Genomic DNA, 15,678 nt, shown 5'->3' on the forward strand with positions numbered 1-15,678 from the left:
CATCTCCTGGCCATTGCGAAACAAGATCCAGGCAAATCTATCACCGAGTTCTCACAGGATTTGCTCATGCTTGCTCGTGATTGTTCGTTCGAGAATGTATCGGCGGACCAGCACAGACAAGAAGCCGTACGGGATTCACTAATTACTGGTCTACACTCGTCAGCTATTCGTCTGCGCTTACTCGAACATGACGATTTGACGATGGAAAAGGCCATTAAAATTGCAGAGTGTCTGGAACAGGCACAGAAGTTTTCTAGTTCCTATGAGCCGCAGAGTCAACCTGTTCTGAATGTCAACAGCGATCAATCTGCTAATAGTGCCAATTTATCGGCGTTCAAGAGCGATGTGCCTGCCGCGAATATATTGAAGAAGAAGTGCATTTTCTGCGGAGAAATTCACGAAAGAACACGGAAATCCTGTCCCGCGAAAGATGCTTCATGCTTTCATTGTGGCGTGCGGGGACACTATGCGAAAGTGTGCAGATTGCGTATCGGAGGAGAACCTGCTGCCTCGTTGAACTCGTTAGTCTCTGGTTCGGCACTTGCTGGAATACCCGACTCTCTTCGGTATTCTTGCCTCGACGTCTCCGTTGCGCAATATAACGTGAAGGCTTTGATAGATTCCGGTGCTTATGAATATATGCTATATCAGTGAATCCCTATCGAAATTCCTCGGCCTTCGCCCGTTTGGTCGCAAGTACTCCATCACACTCGCAGAGAAGAACTCCGTAACAACTGTTCTCGGGTGCATTGAAGCTTCACTCGAGATACCGGGGTGTAATTACGGCAAAGTCAAATTCAGAGTCGTTAAAGATCTCATTGCTGATGTGATCCTGGGATTGGAATTCATGAAGCAGCATGGAAAGTTGTATTTGAATTTGGCGGACCATCGAAGGATCTCATCATTTCGAATGGTTTACATTGCGCCGTAGCAGCTGCGAGAGTATCCGCACCTCCTCAAATATTCAAATTCGTCGACCCTGAAGTGCGACCCGTAGCTGTCAAATCAAGAAATTATAGTTCAGATGACCGGAAATTCATTGCGAGTGAGTTGTCGAAACTGCTGCGTGACGGTGTAGTAGAACGTTCCGTGTCTCCCTGGCGAGCCCAGGTCTTGGTAACGAAAGATTTTCGGCTCAAGAAGAGGTTAGTAATCGATTACTCACAGACCATCAATAGGTTTACTCCTCTGGATGCATACCCTTTGCCCAAAATAGAGAACATCGTGAACGACGTGGCGAAAGGAATGGTATATAGCACGATTGATTTGAAATCTGCTTACCACCAAGTACCGCTATCTGTATCCGATAGGCCATATACTGCATTTGAAGCAGGTGGATCGTTGTATCAATTTTGTCGTCTCCCTTTCGGGATAACCAATGGCGTAGCTGCGTTTCAGCGGTTCATTGATAAATTCATTGCTGAGCACAAACTAAATGGTACTGTTGCCTATCTTGATAACGTCACGATTTACGGGGAAAACCAGAAATAACATGATGAAAGGCTTCAAGCCTTCATGTCTGCTGCGACGAATTGGGGATTGACTCTCAATAAAGATAAATGTTTGTTCTCCGTGTCAAAACTCTCATTACTTGGACATTTAATATCACATAACAGAATTCAGCCAGATCCTGATCATCTTAAACCATTACTCGACATGCCAGTTCCTAACGACAATCGCAGTTTGAAACGTTTCATGGGGATGATGGCTTACTATTCAAAGTGGATCCCCTCTTTCTCGGGGAAAATCAAACCATTATGTCAAAATTGCGAATTCCCGTTGATTGGCATTCAGCTGGAAGCCATTAATACTCTGAAAACGGACTTATTACGGGCCTGTCTAAGTTGTATTTATGACGATGAGCCTTTCCAAGTCGAATGTGATGCTTCAGACCACGCCATCGGGGCCATTCTGAGCCAACGGGGCAGACCAGTCGCCTTTATGTCCCGAACGTTGTCTAAAAGCGAGATCAAATATCCGGCTGTTGAGAAAGAGGCGTTGGCAATTATAGAATCGGTCAGAAAATGGGGTTATCTGTTGATCAGAAACGAGTTCCAATTGATCACAGACCAGAAGGCGCTATCATTTATTTCCCGAAAAAGTCACCCGAGCAAAATCAAGAACAGCAAGTTATCTATATGGAAATTAGAACTAAGCTCGTTGAAATATGAAATTATTCATCGTCCTGGTAAGGAACACGTGGGCGCTGATGCACTTTCTCGTTTGTGTTCTATTTCGTCGTCGTCTGGAATGTCGTTGCAACAGGTTCATGAAGCCCTGAGTCACCCCGGAGTCCGTCGACTACATCACTTTGTTCGAGCGAAAAATCTACCATTCTCCATGGAGGACGTCAAAAAGATCTGTTCTAATTGTTCGGTTTGCGCTGAATTTAAACCGAGGTTTTTCAAATCCAACCAAGTGAATCATCTCGTCAAAGCTACTAGACCCTGGGAACGTATAAGCATTGATTTTAAAGGTCCTGTTTCCGGACCAAAGCGGTTTATACTCGTTATAATCGATGAATATAGCAGATTTCCATTCGCTTATGCTTGTCGTGACATGACCTCTGCTACTGTATCAATTGCCTGTCTTCATTGTTTTCTATTGTTGGACTCCCAGAATACGTCCACAGTGATCGGGGAACTTCATTCCTATCGAAAGACGTAACGGCCTTCCTGACGCGTAAAGGTGTTGCGACAAGCAGATCAACACCCTATCATCCAACGGGTAATGCTCAGTGTGAACGTCTGAACCAAACCCTCTGGAAGGCAATTAAACTCCGCTTAGCTACCCAAAGGTTGCCTGAACGGTTGTGGGAGCAAGTCTTACCCGATGCCTTACATTCGATAAGGTCTCTACTCTGCACGTCTACTAACTATTGTCCTCATGACCGATTTTTCAGCTTCGAGCGCAGATCCATGCTGGGTATGTCGATACCTGATTGGCTACTAAACGGTGGTACTGTGCTGCTACGGAACTTTGTTCGCAACAAGAGTGATACCGAAGTGGTTAGAGTATAGAGCTTCTAGATCAGTGGTTCTCAACCTTTTTATCTTCGCGGACCCCTTTCGGAACGTCACGGACCCCGCGGACCCCCACCAAGTTTTACTTCAAATCGTGAAATCGTCATCTCTGATTTGTGCAATAGGCCTAAACAAGCAGGAATGGGCGACTTAATATGATACTGCAAACTACCTACTAAAAGACGGACCTACGGGGCTCGTTCACTTTCGGACCAAAAACACATTTTCTCCGTAAGGCTGTAGTCACTTTGGTCCGAAAGTGAACGAGCCCCGTCCTGGTCCGGTTTCGTCAAATCCCGATTTGATTATTACGCTTCAAGTACTTAGGATATGCGACTATCTTACCCGTCAATCTATTCGATACACACTGACATAGGTCTGTTTCATAACTGAAAGTAATGGAACTACTGTGGTGCAATTACTTGAAAGTTGGGATGTAGATGAAGCCATACGAGCAAGTCTAGTATAGCTAGCATCGGATTATCTATCGAACATTCGTATTATTTGAATATGTGAGTGGCGGTAATAAACTTCAATATTGCTTTCAGATCTACATTGATCGCAGTGGAATTTATAACTCCTACAGTTTTCGTGTGCGCCTTATCAAGAGTTAATGGCGCAGGAATGATTGCTAAATGTAGATATGCTTCCCATCTGTCTCTGTCTCTAAAATTGACCAAACCTTATTTATGCCGGCAGGAGTAGTTTCCATACAATCTTAAAATTGTCCATTAATATATAGGCTACCGCTAATTGTCCGTGTATATTATAATTTGATTTTCTGTGGTGTCTTTATTATGATTACCGGTACAGCTGATTTGCCTAGCGTTCCGTTTTATTATTGCATTGTTACGCCATACTTTGCCAATTTAGTTTTCGTTTGGATCTCTTTCCATAATCTAATCATGCTTCATATTGAGCCGAATAGGCACACGAAAAGTCTTCGAGTTACTAAATTCTACTGCAATGAATCTATTCTGAAAGCAATATTAGTATTTTGTCGACTATTTGTGCTTCTACTGCAAATCGTGTTAATAATGACGGATTTTGCCCAACGTTAGGACATTTTCTAAAGCGACCTTATGATTCCAATTTCATAAAGATCGATTAATTCATTCGTTTCAAAATCATGGGTGTATGACTGATTTTCCAATTCGAGGGGAGGGGTGGGTGCAGTGTAGTCTATTCCCTTACGCATGGCTGGACAATGCAAAATCATCAGATTATATATACCTGTCCTAATTTTTCACAAATACAGTCTTCAATTTGAAAAGTTCAATTTCTCGGCTTTTCAGTTTGCGCAAATATGGTTCAGCTGCGGAGAGAAATTATTGTATCAAAAGACCTTCAATCTCGATCAAACTTGCCTCCAAACTAGACGTAGGCGTGTTCTACGTGGGATAATCATAGAATTCGGAGTAAGACTCTTAATTTGCTAGTTAATAGCTGTTTTTTTTATGAAATCTGATGGTCCTATGGACATTTCATGAAGCATTATTTGGAGTGTACAAGAACTCCTTGAAGAAACAGGCTTTCCAGCGTACCAGCCAAGAATACCATACAAGAATTCCCTCCTTTTGTCCAATGAATTATTCTGAGAAACCAAAATTAACGTATCATAGAAAGAATAGTACATTGAAGTCATACACGAAATTGTGAGAAGAATTGTGATAAATAGTCAAAAAATGACTTTTCTTGAAAATAAGATCATACTATTCATGTAGAGCTCGGGTTGACTTCTATTATTTCAAATCGAATTCTGCAACTGCATTTCTTGAAATATGTGTGGTCGTGTCTTGAAAATTTGCGCCTTCGATTTGATATGAACGAGTGCCGAAAATCCATTTGCACAAATATATGTGGTGGCGAATGTAATAACAGCCCATAACGCTTCCGACGACGCATATGGGTATAATCGCAACAAATATGGCACCAAAATTGACAAACGCATTTTTAAATGAATATATACCGTCAAGCCTGGTCTTGTCCATCCAGCATTCTATCTTGAAGTTATCATGGAGAAAAAGGCTATGTATATCACAGGAGAGAAACGATTTTTGTAAACATTTCGAAGTCACCGTGATTGACCTTACTCATCCAACTTTTTTTCCACAATTCCCAACAAAACATTTCTAAACAGCAAAATGTTTGTATCAGTAGGCTAATGGCAATTACCATGAGTCTGCACAGTGTAGCATATTTCATCTCAGATGGCCATTCTGTTAATGTGAACTCTGTAGTTTTATTAGTAATGAAGCGAAGCTGCCTCGTGATTTTCTGAATTTAAAACAAAATTAGTTTATCAATTATTTTGAGGCTTCGCGGACCCCCTGAAAATGCTTCGCGGACCCCCAGGGGTCCGCGGACCCCCGGTTGAGAACCGCTGTTCTAGATGCTAACCCGAAATATGCATTAATTCGTCACAGGAACGGGACGGAATCAACAGTATCAGTAAAGGATCTAGCCCCGTGCCCGCGTGAAGAGAACGATAATGGGCTTGATTTCCGTTCCATCGAGCCTGCAGTCGACTTGCGTTCTGTCGAAATCAACAACGACCAGAATGGTTTATTATCTCAGAACTCCTCGGATCATCATTCAAACTCTCCTGTCGATACTCAAAACGACTCCCACGATACCTCAATCGGTCGCAACGACTCCGATGCAACTGTTGATGAGCCACCGATCCGAAGGTCATCAAGAATCAGACGAGCGCCAGATTGGTATGGTGACCGCACATGACTTCAGTACAGTGGCCCGATCATTTTAGGCTGGGGAGATTGTGGTGTTATATTTATCCGTTAGGTGTCTACCTTCTCTTCATTTCCGCTAGTAATTATTTCGTGCGTTTGTCTATCTGTTAGTTCATCATTCTGGTGTAGGGCGTTCTGAGAGTAGCATGTGTTTCCTGATTTACTTCTGTTTTAACGTTTATATTCTTTGTAGCATAGTCTACACTTTTAGTGAATAAAAGCCTAGAAAGCCGTACAGAATTCGTCGATTCATATATGGAAGCGAAATATTAGAATAATTACGAATGTCTAGTTGTCTACCTTGCAAAACTTCTCGTAAATTTGGGAACCGATGGCATACATGTTTTAGCTAGACGGTCACAAGGCGACCACGGTCGCTCATATATACAATGACCTTTTACGAACTGTGATGTGTCGCTAAACGTCGTGATCGTGTGTACGAACGAATGAAGGAAATGCACTGAAACATCAGGATGAAAGGGGGCGCAGAGCACGGCTGAAATTTAATAAAGTCGTGTAGACAACTCGACAACATACAAAGGTGAATTATCACCCGTCAAAACGTGCCGTAGTCTCTTGGTTGTCGGTGTAGCTGTCATGTTCGATATCGTGTTCGGAAGCTGAGAACAGAAAAGGAACATCGGGTTGGAGAGCGAATGAAAATTACCGTGTAGTTAATGTAAGAACGCCTGCAACGATGGCCTAAGTCAGAGGTTTCAAACTAAAATGTGTTCGCGGGCCAATTTCCTAATTTTTGATGTCGCCGCGGGCCGCAGCCTGGCTAAAACCTTAACGTGGTGAGCTGGCTTATTACTAATTTCAGCCGATAGCTTTCCAGATTAGTGTTGTATATTTATGCTGCAGTAGTTGTTTCGACCTTCTATTATTCCACGCTACATGCCATACATCTTCAACATGAAGATATGAGCTATAGTTAACTGGGTCACTTGTTTTATAATTTGACAATGTATGATAAAAGAAGGCTCTGGAGCTAGAGCAATTCCAAATTTAAGCCTGCTTCAAAGCCGTGTGTATAGTGTCAGACATGGGCCTACACCACGTAATCCCGTTTCACATGGCGCACTAATATGAAATCGGTAATAATTGATGCGAATCCGCCCCAGATGTCGCAATTACATACTTATAGCCCCCCGGGAAGTCCCGTCCAGAGCACCCCAATCGTAGGGCCACCACTGTGTGGAGTGTACCACTACCTTACTCGCCCCCCGATATTAACATGAATAAAGAGAACAAACAACACCAAGGATGTAACCAAATAAACGTCACGGGGGCCACAGAATGCCAATGGTTTCCAAACATACCTGATTAGATATCTATATACCCTGGGCAACGCAAGCTACGGGCTTTTGAAATACTACTATTCCCCATGGCAGTTTCATAGACCAAGTCACTACTCCGAGACGCAAGTCCTTCTCTGATTTCAACTTTTGACCCGAGTCAACTCGAGTCATTTTAGTTTACCACCCAGTCAATCCAAACTCGAAAGGTCGCACCAACGAAATCACAATTTTCATTCACGAATCATCAACGGGTCATGTTCTATCATAATGAACCTGAAATGTGACGTAATAGCGATCTTCCACCGCATGGTAGATTTTAGAAGAGATGTGATAGTGAAGTTTGCTTAGATTTCCGGTTTTTGTAGCTTTAGAGTTTGGAGCGAACTGTAAGTTTTTAAATCTAAAAAAGATATGCGACACTTGAATATATTGTCGAATACTTTAAATTGCAAAATGCCGTCGCCGACCGCACAAAATAATCTCGCGGGCCGCGTCTCTGGACTACTTTCAATTAACATGTTTCAGCTTTTAGGCGAAACAAGGCCTAGAAGACTTACTATTCAACTTTTTCGGAGTCCTCAATTAGATTTTATACCATTGCACTACTCAAATGATGGGTATGATTGGAGACTACTTAGAAGTAATGGTTCAGTTTTTCAGGCAAAACTAGACCCGGAATACTTACTTTCCACTTCTATACAAGTACCAACGATGATCAAATAGTTGAAACTCCAAAAGTACCTCCGGTCTTCAAGGCCCTTCTTGCGCTGCTCTCTCCTCCCACTTCGCTTTCTAGCGCCTGAAAGTGAGCAGATCAGCTACAATAGTGTTGGTTTTTTGATAGAAAAATGAGCACAACTATTTGGACGGGGACTAGCGCTCATCATACCCCAGTACGCACAAGAATTGAAAGAATTCTGGATTAATACAAACATACAACTCAATTAGAATTGGCGCATCGCACGATGCAGTTCTCCCGTAGCATATTTCCAGATTACAATGAATTGGATTAGAATCAAAATTATAGCACAGAAATATTTCACAAATTAGAATCACATAACAGACAGGATGATGCTACAAGTATAATTGGACAACTATAGAGAGATCTACTTGTACAAATCTGTAAATAGGAATGGACTCGACCGAGCACTGACTTTGAGCTCTGTGAATCTCTCCACAACCCTCTTCCTTTCCGCGAAGTAGAATCGTTTTTTGCGAGACATTTCCTCGCGGTACTTTTGCTGCAAAGTTACCAACAACGTCGATTACACGTCTTCAGTCTCCGGATTAAATTTCACGAAATAACGCTACAGCTAGACAGACATCTTAGGACTGTGATGTATGTTTCAAGGAATAATGGAAAACCTACTAGTTAATTTAAAGCCGTGTATTTCGCAGTTCTCCACCCCAGTGTATAGGGAAATACTATTTTTCCACACATTACAACGATTGAAATCAGTCAGTCTAGTTCTAGTTCTAGTTGCTTATTTTCAAAAGTAGATAGTTCCAGTTTTAGACATGGAACTCTCCAGTTTTAGACGTGGAAAGTTCCATATCTAGTTGGGCATTTCGAAAAATAAATAGTTTCACGTCTATGTCTGGTTTTTGTAAAGTGAATAGTTCTACGTCTAGTTGTGGTTTTAATAAAGTGAAACGTTCTAGTTCCAGCTATGAATTTTTGAAAAGTGAATAGTTGTAATTCTAGTTGCGCATTTTGAAAATCCAATTGCGTGTAAAAGTCCGAGCAAGAAGGTGCGTTAAGAGAGAAAACTTACTTCGAGTTCTTCCACCCGATTTCGTAACAAGCCGTTTTCGCTTCGTTTTTCGTCCAGCTGTTTGCGGATCTTTTCATTTCGACGTCACGATCTTCCAGATATCTGGCGTGTGGAAACAATTATTACCACTGCTAATGCAGATCGCTGCCGATTATCACGATAATCAAAAGCGAAGCACTGGATATCGAAGCTTCTATTGGAGAGACTATTCGAGTAGGACTCCTGCAAGCTATATAGTTACCTAGTAAGTTGGCGGCCAACTAATCAATGTTTTTTTTTTCGCGAATTCTAGTGCTAGTTCTAGCGAGTATAATAACTACAATAACTATACTATTGAGTAGTATATTCATATTGAAATGAAACCGAATAGTTTCGGCTGACACTCGTCAGGGGTAATCGTCAGCAACTAGCAGAGAATTGGAAAGAACGGTCCGTGGATATATGAGCATGCGACATTACAGCATGCGAGACTACGGCATGCGACAATTTGGCATGCGACACATGAGCATGTGGGTTAAATTACGGGTTAGGGGTAGGTTAGGGTTGGATTTATGGTTGGGTTAGGGTTAGGCTTTAGGTTAGGTTAGGCTAGGTTAGGTTAGGTTAGGCTATGTTTCGGGTTAGGGTAAGTTTTTAGGTTATCCAGTCACATGCTGAAGTGACACATGCTGATGTGTTCCATGCTGAACTGTCGTTTTCCATTGTGTCGCATGCTCATATTTCGGGCAAACGGAAAGAACATCGTATACCAACAATCGTATCTCGAAATATGACGTCACCAGCATGAAATTTCGAATGAGAGAGCGTTCAATGTACTATGTTCAATTCGTACCTTTTGACAGTCCATGCGAACGAATTAAGATTGTTTTCAAAACTACTTACTTACTTGAGTAGATTTAAAGTCAACCAATTCTACTTCCACTTCAAGTAGTTTTAGGTGGCTTATTGAAGAAGTACTTCTACTCGTACTTACTTCTACTCGTACTCGAGTAGATTTTTTTCGTCGCTACTTCTACTTCTACTTGAGAGTAGCTTTCGTGACTACTTTGACCACCTCTGCCCCTCATCCGCTCAAGGTTGATGCTAAGCGATCAAAGTTCATTAATTCTGCCATCGGCAAACATCTGTTGGATAATCCGATTTGAGCGAATAATTATCGAGACGACAGATTTCGCGTTGTCGGGAGGGAAAGGACGCAGTATTTTTTGTCCATGATGTTTTTGCGGCATATACACCGACTCATGATACACAATACACATACACACGATCTGCGCATATGCATACCATGAGTGCATGATGTGCATATGCCGCTGGACAAGGAAGGTGCAGATATAGCCTTGTAGGTCTTTCTAAGTCTTGTACCATCCCTCCATGCTATACCACTAATGCATGAGCGCCAAGCATGGAAGTCATGGATACCAGTGTTACTAATCAGGTATTTTGGTCTGACCCGGGCGGGGATCGAACCCACGACCTACCAATCAAGAAGCCGTTCACAGTTCTATTTGTGTGCCTTGGAGTCGACTTTTATCACAAATGCACCAGGCATAACTCTGTCAACAAGAGTTCGTGTACCACCTAAAAATAGTACATTGACCGCCCTCTCATTCGAAATTTCATGCTGGTGACGTCATTTCGAGATACGATTGTTGATTTACGATGTTCTTTTTTTCAATATGAATATACTATTGAATTGTACATTGAAGGTCTGTACTTCCAAGAAGCTCTTCAAATGACTTTACTGTTCACTATATTGCGCATTTCAGAATTTCAGTAGAAAACACGTGTCATCCTTCGTCGCGACTCGCGATATCGGTGTTTTGTTGTGTGATATTCTTGCCGTCATTGCTAGCTCATCGTCATCGCTACTATCAGTGGCGTAGTTAGGCTGTATTGTTGGATCAAAACCCTCACATTTCCGACTCGAAATCACGTCCTTTTGAACTCCCAATATTTCTGAGAGCATTTGCATTTAAGTAATTCGTGTCAGTTGGTCGTGTTCCAAGTAATAGCTATATACAAGTTTTGAAAGAGTAGTTCTTGTTATAGTTTCGCATTTTTAAACTCCATTACTTCGCACAAGACTGCTCGAGGTACAGAACTTCAACGCACAAATTAATAATTTACATTGATATTGCAATAAATCCGAATAGTTTCGGCCGACACTAGTCACAACTATCACTGCCGCCTGTTCATGTATTTTGGTTGGATGAAAAAAGGCAGACTCTCTCTCTCTCTCTCGCTCGCTCAGGACTAAACGCCAGCAGGGAGAGGGTTGGGCAATTATTTCTTCCGGCGGAACAAATGTGAAGAACATACGTTGTCGGGCAGGGACAAAAGTTCACACTATATTCTGTGGCGTGGCAGTTTTGTGTTAAATTGAAAGCAGTGCATTACATTGTTAAAACATGCCGCTAAGTGGTTGTGCTAATATTAGGCTGTGTCCCGTGCTCAACGTGGCTTGGTAAAATAACCTTGTTATTTTGCTAGCGAATCCTCAGCCGAGTGTATGTATATCATTGCATGCTTTTTCTCACGTCTATTTGAATTATATTGCTTAAACACTGACACTTGCTCGGTTCTCATTATAAACTAAAATACAGATGTACGGTGGATTTCAGTAAACAAATATGTAGTTCTCAAAATCATGCGCAACAGTTTGAAGCAAATACATCATGCAGTTGTCTTCAAATCTCGCGTATTATGCATTCGATAAAGACGTTTCTTATGTTAGAATAAATTACGTTCATCGATTTGTCAAGGCTGCAAATGTAATGAAAAATAAATGCAATTTTGCTTCAGTGGACGAATCAAGAACGAGACCTTCAAATGCCTAATGGTAATAAATCTACAGATTCTAACACATGACATGATATACTAACGATCTCAACGTCCTCGTTTTGTTTTTCCAACGCGATTCCTTGGCTGCGGCCTGTTTCAGCAAACGTCTCACGCGAACTGTCGTTTTTCGATTTTCGTGCTCCAGCTCCTGGAAAATAGGATGTCATATTAAAATCAGACGCGGTCGAAGCATAGTCATCGAGTAGAAGTAGAGGAAACGTAATAAAATGTTCAAAGTGTAAGTACAAATGCGATTTACAAGTCATTTAAAAACTAACGCAAGCGGAAGTTGAACATGTAGGTCTGAACACGAAAGCGAGTAGCTTCATAAAGTGAATTCAGCCAATAGGCCGCACAATTTTGGCAGTTAATCGGAGGTGCACACAGACTGCATATTGGCGAGTAACGAAAAATTACTATTTAAATTCAGGCTGTTTGCTTGGTACTTTGTATTACAAATCCACGCATAAAGTTGATGCAAACCTATACTCCAAAACTACTCTCTACTTTACACCAGAAGTCTTAAAAATACCTAGTTATGCCTAACGAAGTGTCAATTACAAGCGAGAGTCGTCTAAAAGCATAACAACTTAAGTACTGGAAATGGTCAAACCGTACACGAGTACTGCGAAAATGCATAATTATTTCGTTAATGACTCAATTGCGCCTATAATAGTCCCCTATCAGTGATTTTTTCAAGACATGGGACATTTTCAAACCGTATCGGATGGGTATTTAAGTAACCAGAACGGCATTCATCACCGAATCGTCAGGAAACGTTACCTTAGTCGGTTCAGATGCTAATAAGGTATTTACAAAGCTTCAAAAGCTTTATATGAAATTCAGCCTTCGGTCGCAGATTTGTATAATATTGGAATACCTGTATTTCTCTGATTTATTATAATTAGAGCCCGATACCGATGAAACCGACAACTCGCACCATCACCGACAATCCCGATATATTCGGTCGACATTTGAAAAATAAGCAAGGCATCTAGCTCAAATCGTATTTCCGAAATTTCAGCATTTATTTCAACAGCTGTACAGCTACTGCTATGCTTGGACATGAGATGAACTGGAAAGTCTGCACCTGGACGCCTGAAGGCAAAGGCACAAAGTATTTCCACATTTAAGAACACTCGGGTAGATTTTGCCTGCTTGCACTAATCCCTCAAGTCGTTATGATCTCAGGCTACCTCTACTTCTACTTGACAGTTTCTAGTTTTTGATGGAGAAATCATATGCCAAGAATACTTGGTTGTGATTTGAACATCCCTACTTTCTACTCGCTCTTGAGTAGAAAATCACCACGTTCATTACTTGTACCAGAGTAACGACGACGAGTACTTTGACTATCTTTACTTGTAAGCTACAAGAAATAGATGACTATTTTCAGACTATCATTCGCAGATTACACTTCTTCCTACTACCATGTTGTGACGTTCACGAACATGGTGTAAAGTTTTCACCTATTATTTCTTTCAAGGTGTCGACTCCAGATTATCGACAAATCAACAATAGGACGGGCTCTCATTACAATCATTCTCCAGGCGACCTTGGCATGTGGTGATATTTTCAGGCAGATATAACAATCACATCCAATTACAATAACGGTGTTGCCATACCTCAAGACGTGCTTTCTGCTTCGACAGCCGGTCGTCTTGCTGAGTATACATGGCATGGTAAAGATTCAGCAAGCGGGATTTACCTATCACAGGTGTTTCAGCTGTAAAATAAGTAATCGATTTCATATCTGTTCCTTCAACCGAGTCACCACTGAAAAGTAAATTACAAGTAACTCGTGAAACTCAAACTTGTAGAGGTGTCGTATACTTTCAGTAGCTGATGAGCGGTGGCTACTTTGAAAAGTGCATTTTATCCGTTATTATAGAAACGACACATCAAATTTTCAGTTGAATTAGAGATTTGGAACATATTTCCTCCCATGGTGTCGTAAAATATGGTTCATGGTCTGCTTTGTGGACTCAGGATATACGTCATAACGCAATAACGCTTCTTGGTCGTGCGAAACTGTTTGAATGTAGCCTGTTTGTCGCCGGCTACTTATATGTCAAATCTAAGAATAATTTGAAAACAAAATTCATGAAATTTACACAGTACAAACAAGCGAAATTTGGCAGCATGATATAAATCATTTTTCTTTTAAAATAAATGGTAAATCAAAATCAAGCCAGTGGTTTTAACAAGACTTTGCCTTGCTGAAATTACAAAAGAACCGCGCAAAACACGTTCAGTATCAAAAATAGAATTAAATCAAGTTTCCAGTATTTACTTTCAAGTTGCAGAGATTTGTAGCAAACAGATTTTCGGTTAATTTTTATATTTGAAAGTACACCGGTGCGCAAGGTCACACTGGTTTCCCTGCATGCAAAACATCATTTTAATTGGATTACAAGAAAAGCAGAATTATCCAATTTGCGCATTAGATTTCACGACCTTATTAAACCAGTACCATGCAGTACAAGTGCAGTGTAGCAAATGGGCTTATCAATCCTACCATCCTCATTTGTGATCGTCAATTTGGCTGTAGATCCTACTTCTTTGATTTGACATGAGGGCGATGACTTCCGTCTTTCAGTCTTCGCGAATTCTGCTTTTTCAAACGTTGCCTCCGGTGTGTCGGAAGATTCTTTGCTGTCCAAGCAGGCATTTTCGGTAGCTCCGCTAACGAGTGACACCGACTCTTCAAAAGCTTGATTTGGATGCTGTACAATTGTGACATGACAAATTATTTCGTTTTTTGATTTCAATATATGCCATTGAATAATATAATCCTACTGAAATAAATCCGGATCTTTTCGGCATGATGAGTAATTGTGAGCAACTAGTAGAGAATCGAAAACAACGGTGCATATAAAAAATCGTATCCCAATCGCAGATAATTACGAAAGTTTCGGAGGGACGCGGAACTTGATATACAACAGAATATTATAGTCACTTTGACATAATCCCAAACACCACGAACTCTCTATTACAATTTCAGGGAGAAAATACCTTTCAAACGTTTCAATAAGTTTACATTGGATATTTTACATCTGTACTTAATACACAGCCGTTCCAATTTGATTTTGGAATCAAGATATAAAGTCCTGATATTATATTTGGCGGACCGGCGGTTGACAACCGCGGGCCTACAATATTTGAATTTTCATGCCCGCGACTTCATATTTGGTGATACGATTGTTGATATACAACATGTTCTTTCCGATTCTAGTTGCTGACGATTACCCCTGACGAGTGTCAGCAGAAAATATTCGGTTCTATTTCAATATAAGTATAATACCGTTGTATTCAATCACGATAGTAGCCTGCACACTGCACACTGCAATGCACAGACAGCTCGGCTTTCGCTGTGCGTGAAGGAAAACTACGCCATTGCTTACAACTAAGATAACAATAGTATTACTGGACAGATATCAAGTTGGGGACGTCCAACCAGCGTGTACTCAAAGGTGGTGTGGACACTCGAAAATTCACGTGACCGTCACGCCTTGATACCTTTGATGACTTTGTTATTGTCGATCAATCTGCAGCACTAATTAAAGGCGAAGTCGCTATTGGTCTTTATTGATTTTGACTGTGTTCCATATCGAGTTGGGTGACAGGATTTAGTATGATGGTATATTTTGATGCTGTCATCTAGACCTGTACCAAGTTTCAAGGCTGCGACTCAATGATTAGCGTAGTAATTTTGCTGTCCAAGTCGAGTATTTGGTAGATGAGCGCGCACCGATATATTGCCGACTTTGATAACGGAATTACCATGCTAATCATTGAGTGACAATCCTCAAACTTACTGAGAAGTTAGATAACACAACCCAGATATACCATGCCAAATTTCGTCATCCATCGCGGTATGGAACACTCTCAAAATTCACATATACCAATATCAAATTTTGCGAAAATTCCTTATGCGGTAGGCTCAAAGCCAAACAAGCGCACGGAGACACTGGATACTCGAATTTGA

General features: G+C 41.1%; 1 protein-coding gene and 1 long non-coding RNA gene across 2 annotated transcripts; one reads left to right on the top strand and one right to left on the bottom strand.

Annotated features, from left to right (window-relative positions):
* Window positions 1-1,656: 1,656 nt before the first annotated feature.
* LOC145449885 (uncharacterized) lies at window positions 1,657-5,762 on the top strand. Its single transcript, XM_080328324.1, has 5 exons — window positions 1,657-2,455; window positions 2,581-3,005; window positions 3,292-3,295; window positions 5,205-5,214; window positions 5,402-5,762. The coding sequence occupies exons 1-5, from the start codon at window positions 1,657-1,659 to the stop codon at window positions 5,760-5,762; spliced, it is 1,599 nt and encodes a 532-aa protein (XP_080184450.1).
* A 2,014-nt stretch (window positions 5,763-7,776) lies between these two features.
* Window positions 7,777-8,945, bottom strand: LOC145450797 (uncharacterized). The gene is made up of 3 exons (XR_013918590.1): window positions 8,850-8,945; window positions 8,229-8,315; window positions 7,777-7,873 (listed from the first exon to the last, which is right to left on the bottom strand). It is a non-coding gene; the product is annotated as an uncharacterized LOC145450797 (long non-coding RNA).
* Window positions 8,946-15,678: the final 6,733 nt, after the last annotated feature.

This window comes from Botryllus schlosseri, chromosome 11 (genome assembly GCF_051294905.1).
Source record: "Botryllus schlosseri isolate E-star chromosome 11, Bs_hap1, whole genome shotgun sequence".
Classification (NCBI taxonomy): Eukaryota; Metazoa; Chordata; class Ascidiacea; order Stolidobranchia; family Styelidae; genus Botryllus; species Botryllus schlosseri.

What these genes read in the sequence shown, in the direction of transcription:
- LOC145449885 (XM_080328324.1), top strand. Translation starts at nt 1,657, where the DNA reads ATGCCAGTTCCTAACGACAATCGCAGTTTGAAACGTTTCATGGGGATG. An exon ending in AGCTACTAGACCCTGGGAAC is followed by an intron (nt 2,456 to 2,580) that starts GTATAAGCATTG and finishes GCTACTGTATCA; the next exon opens with ATTGCCTGTCTTCATTGTTT.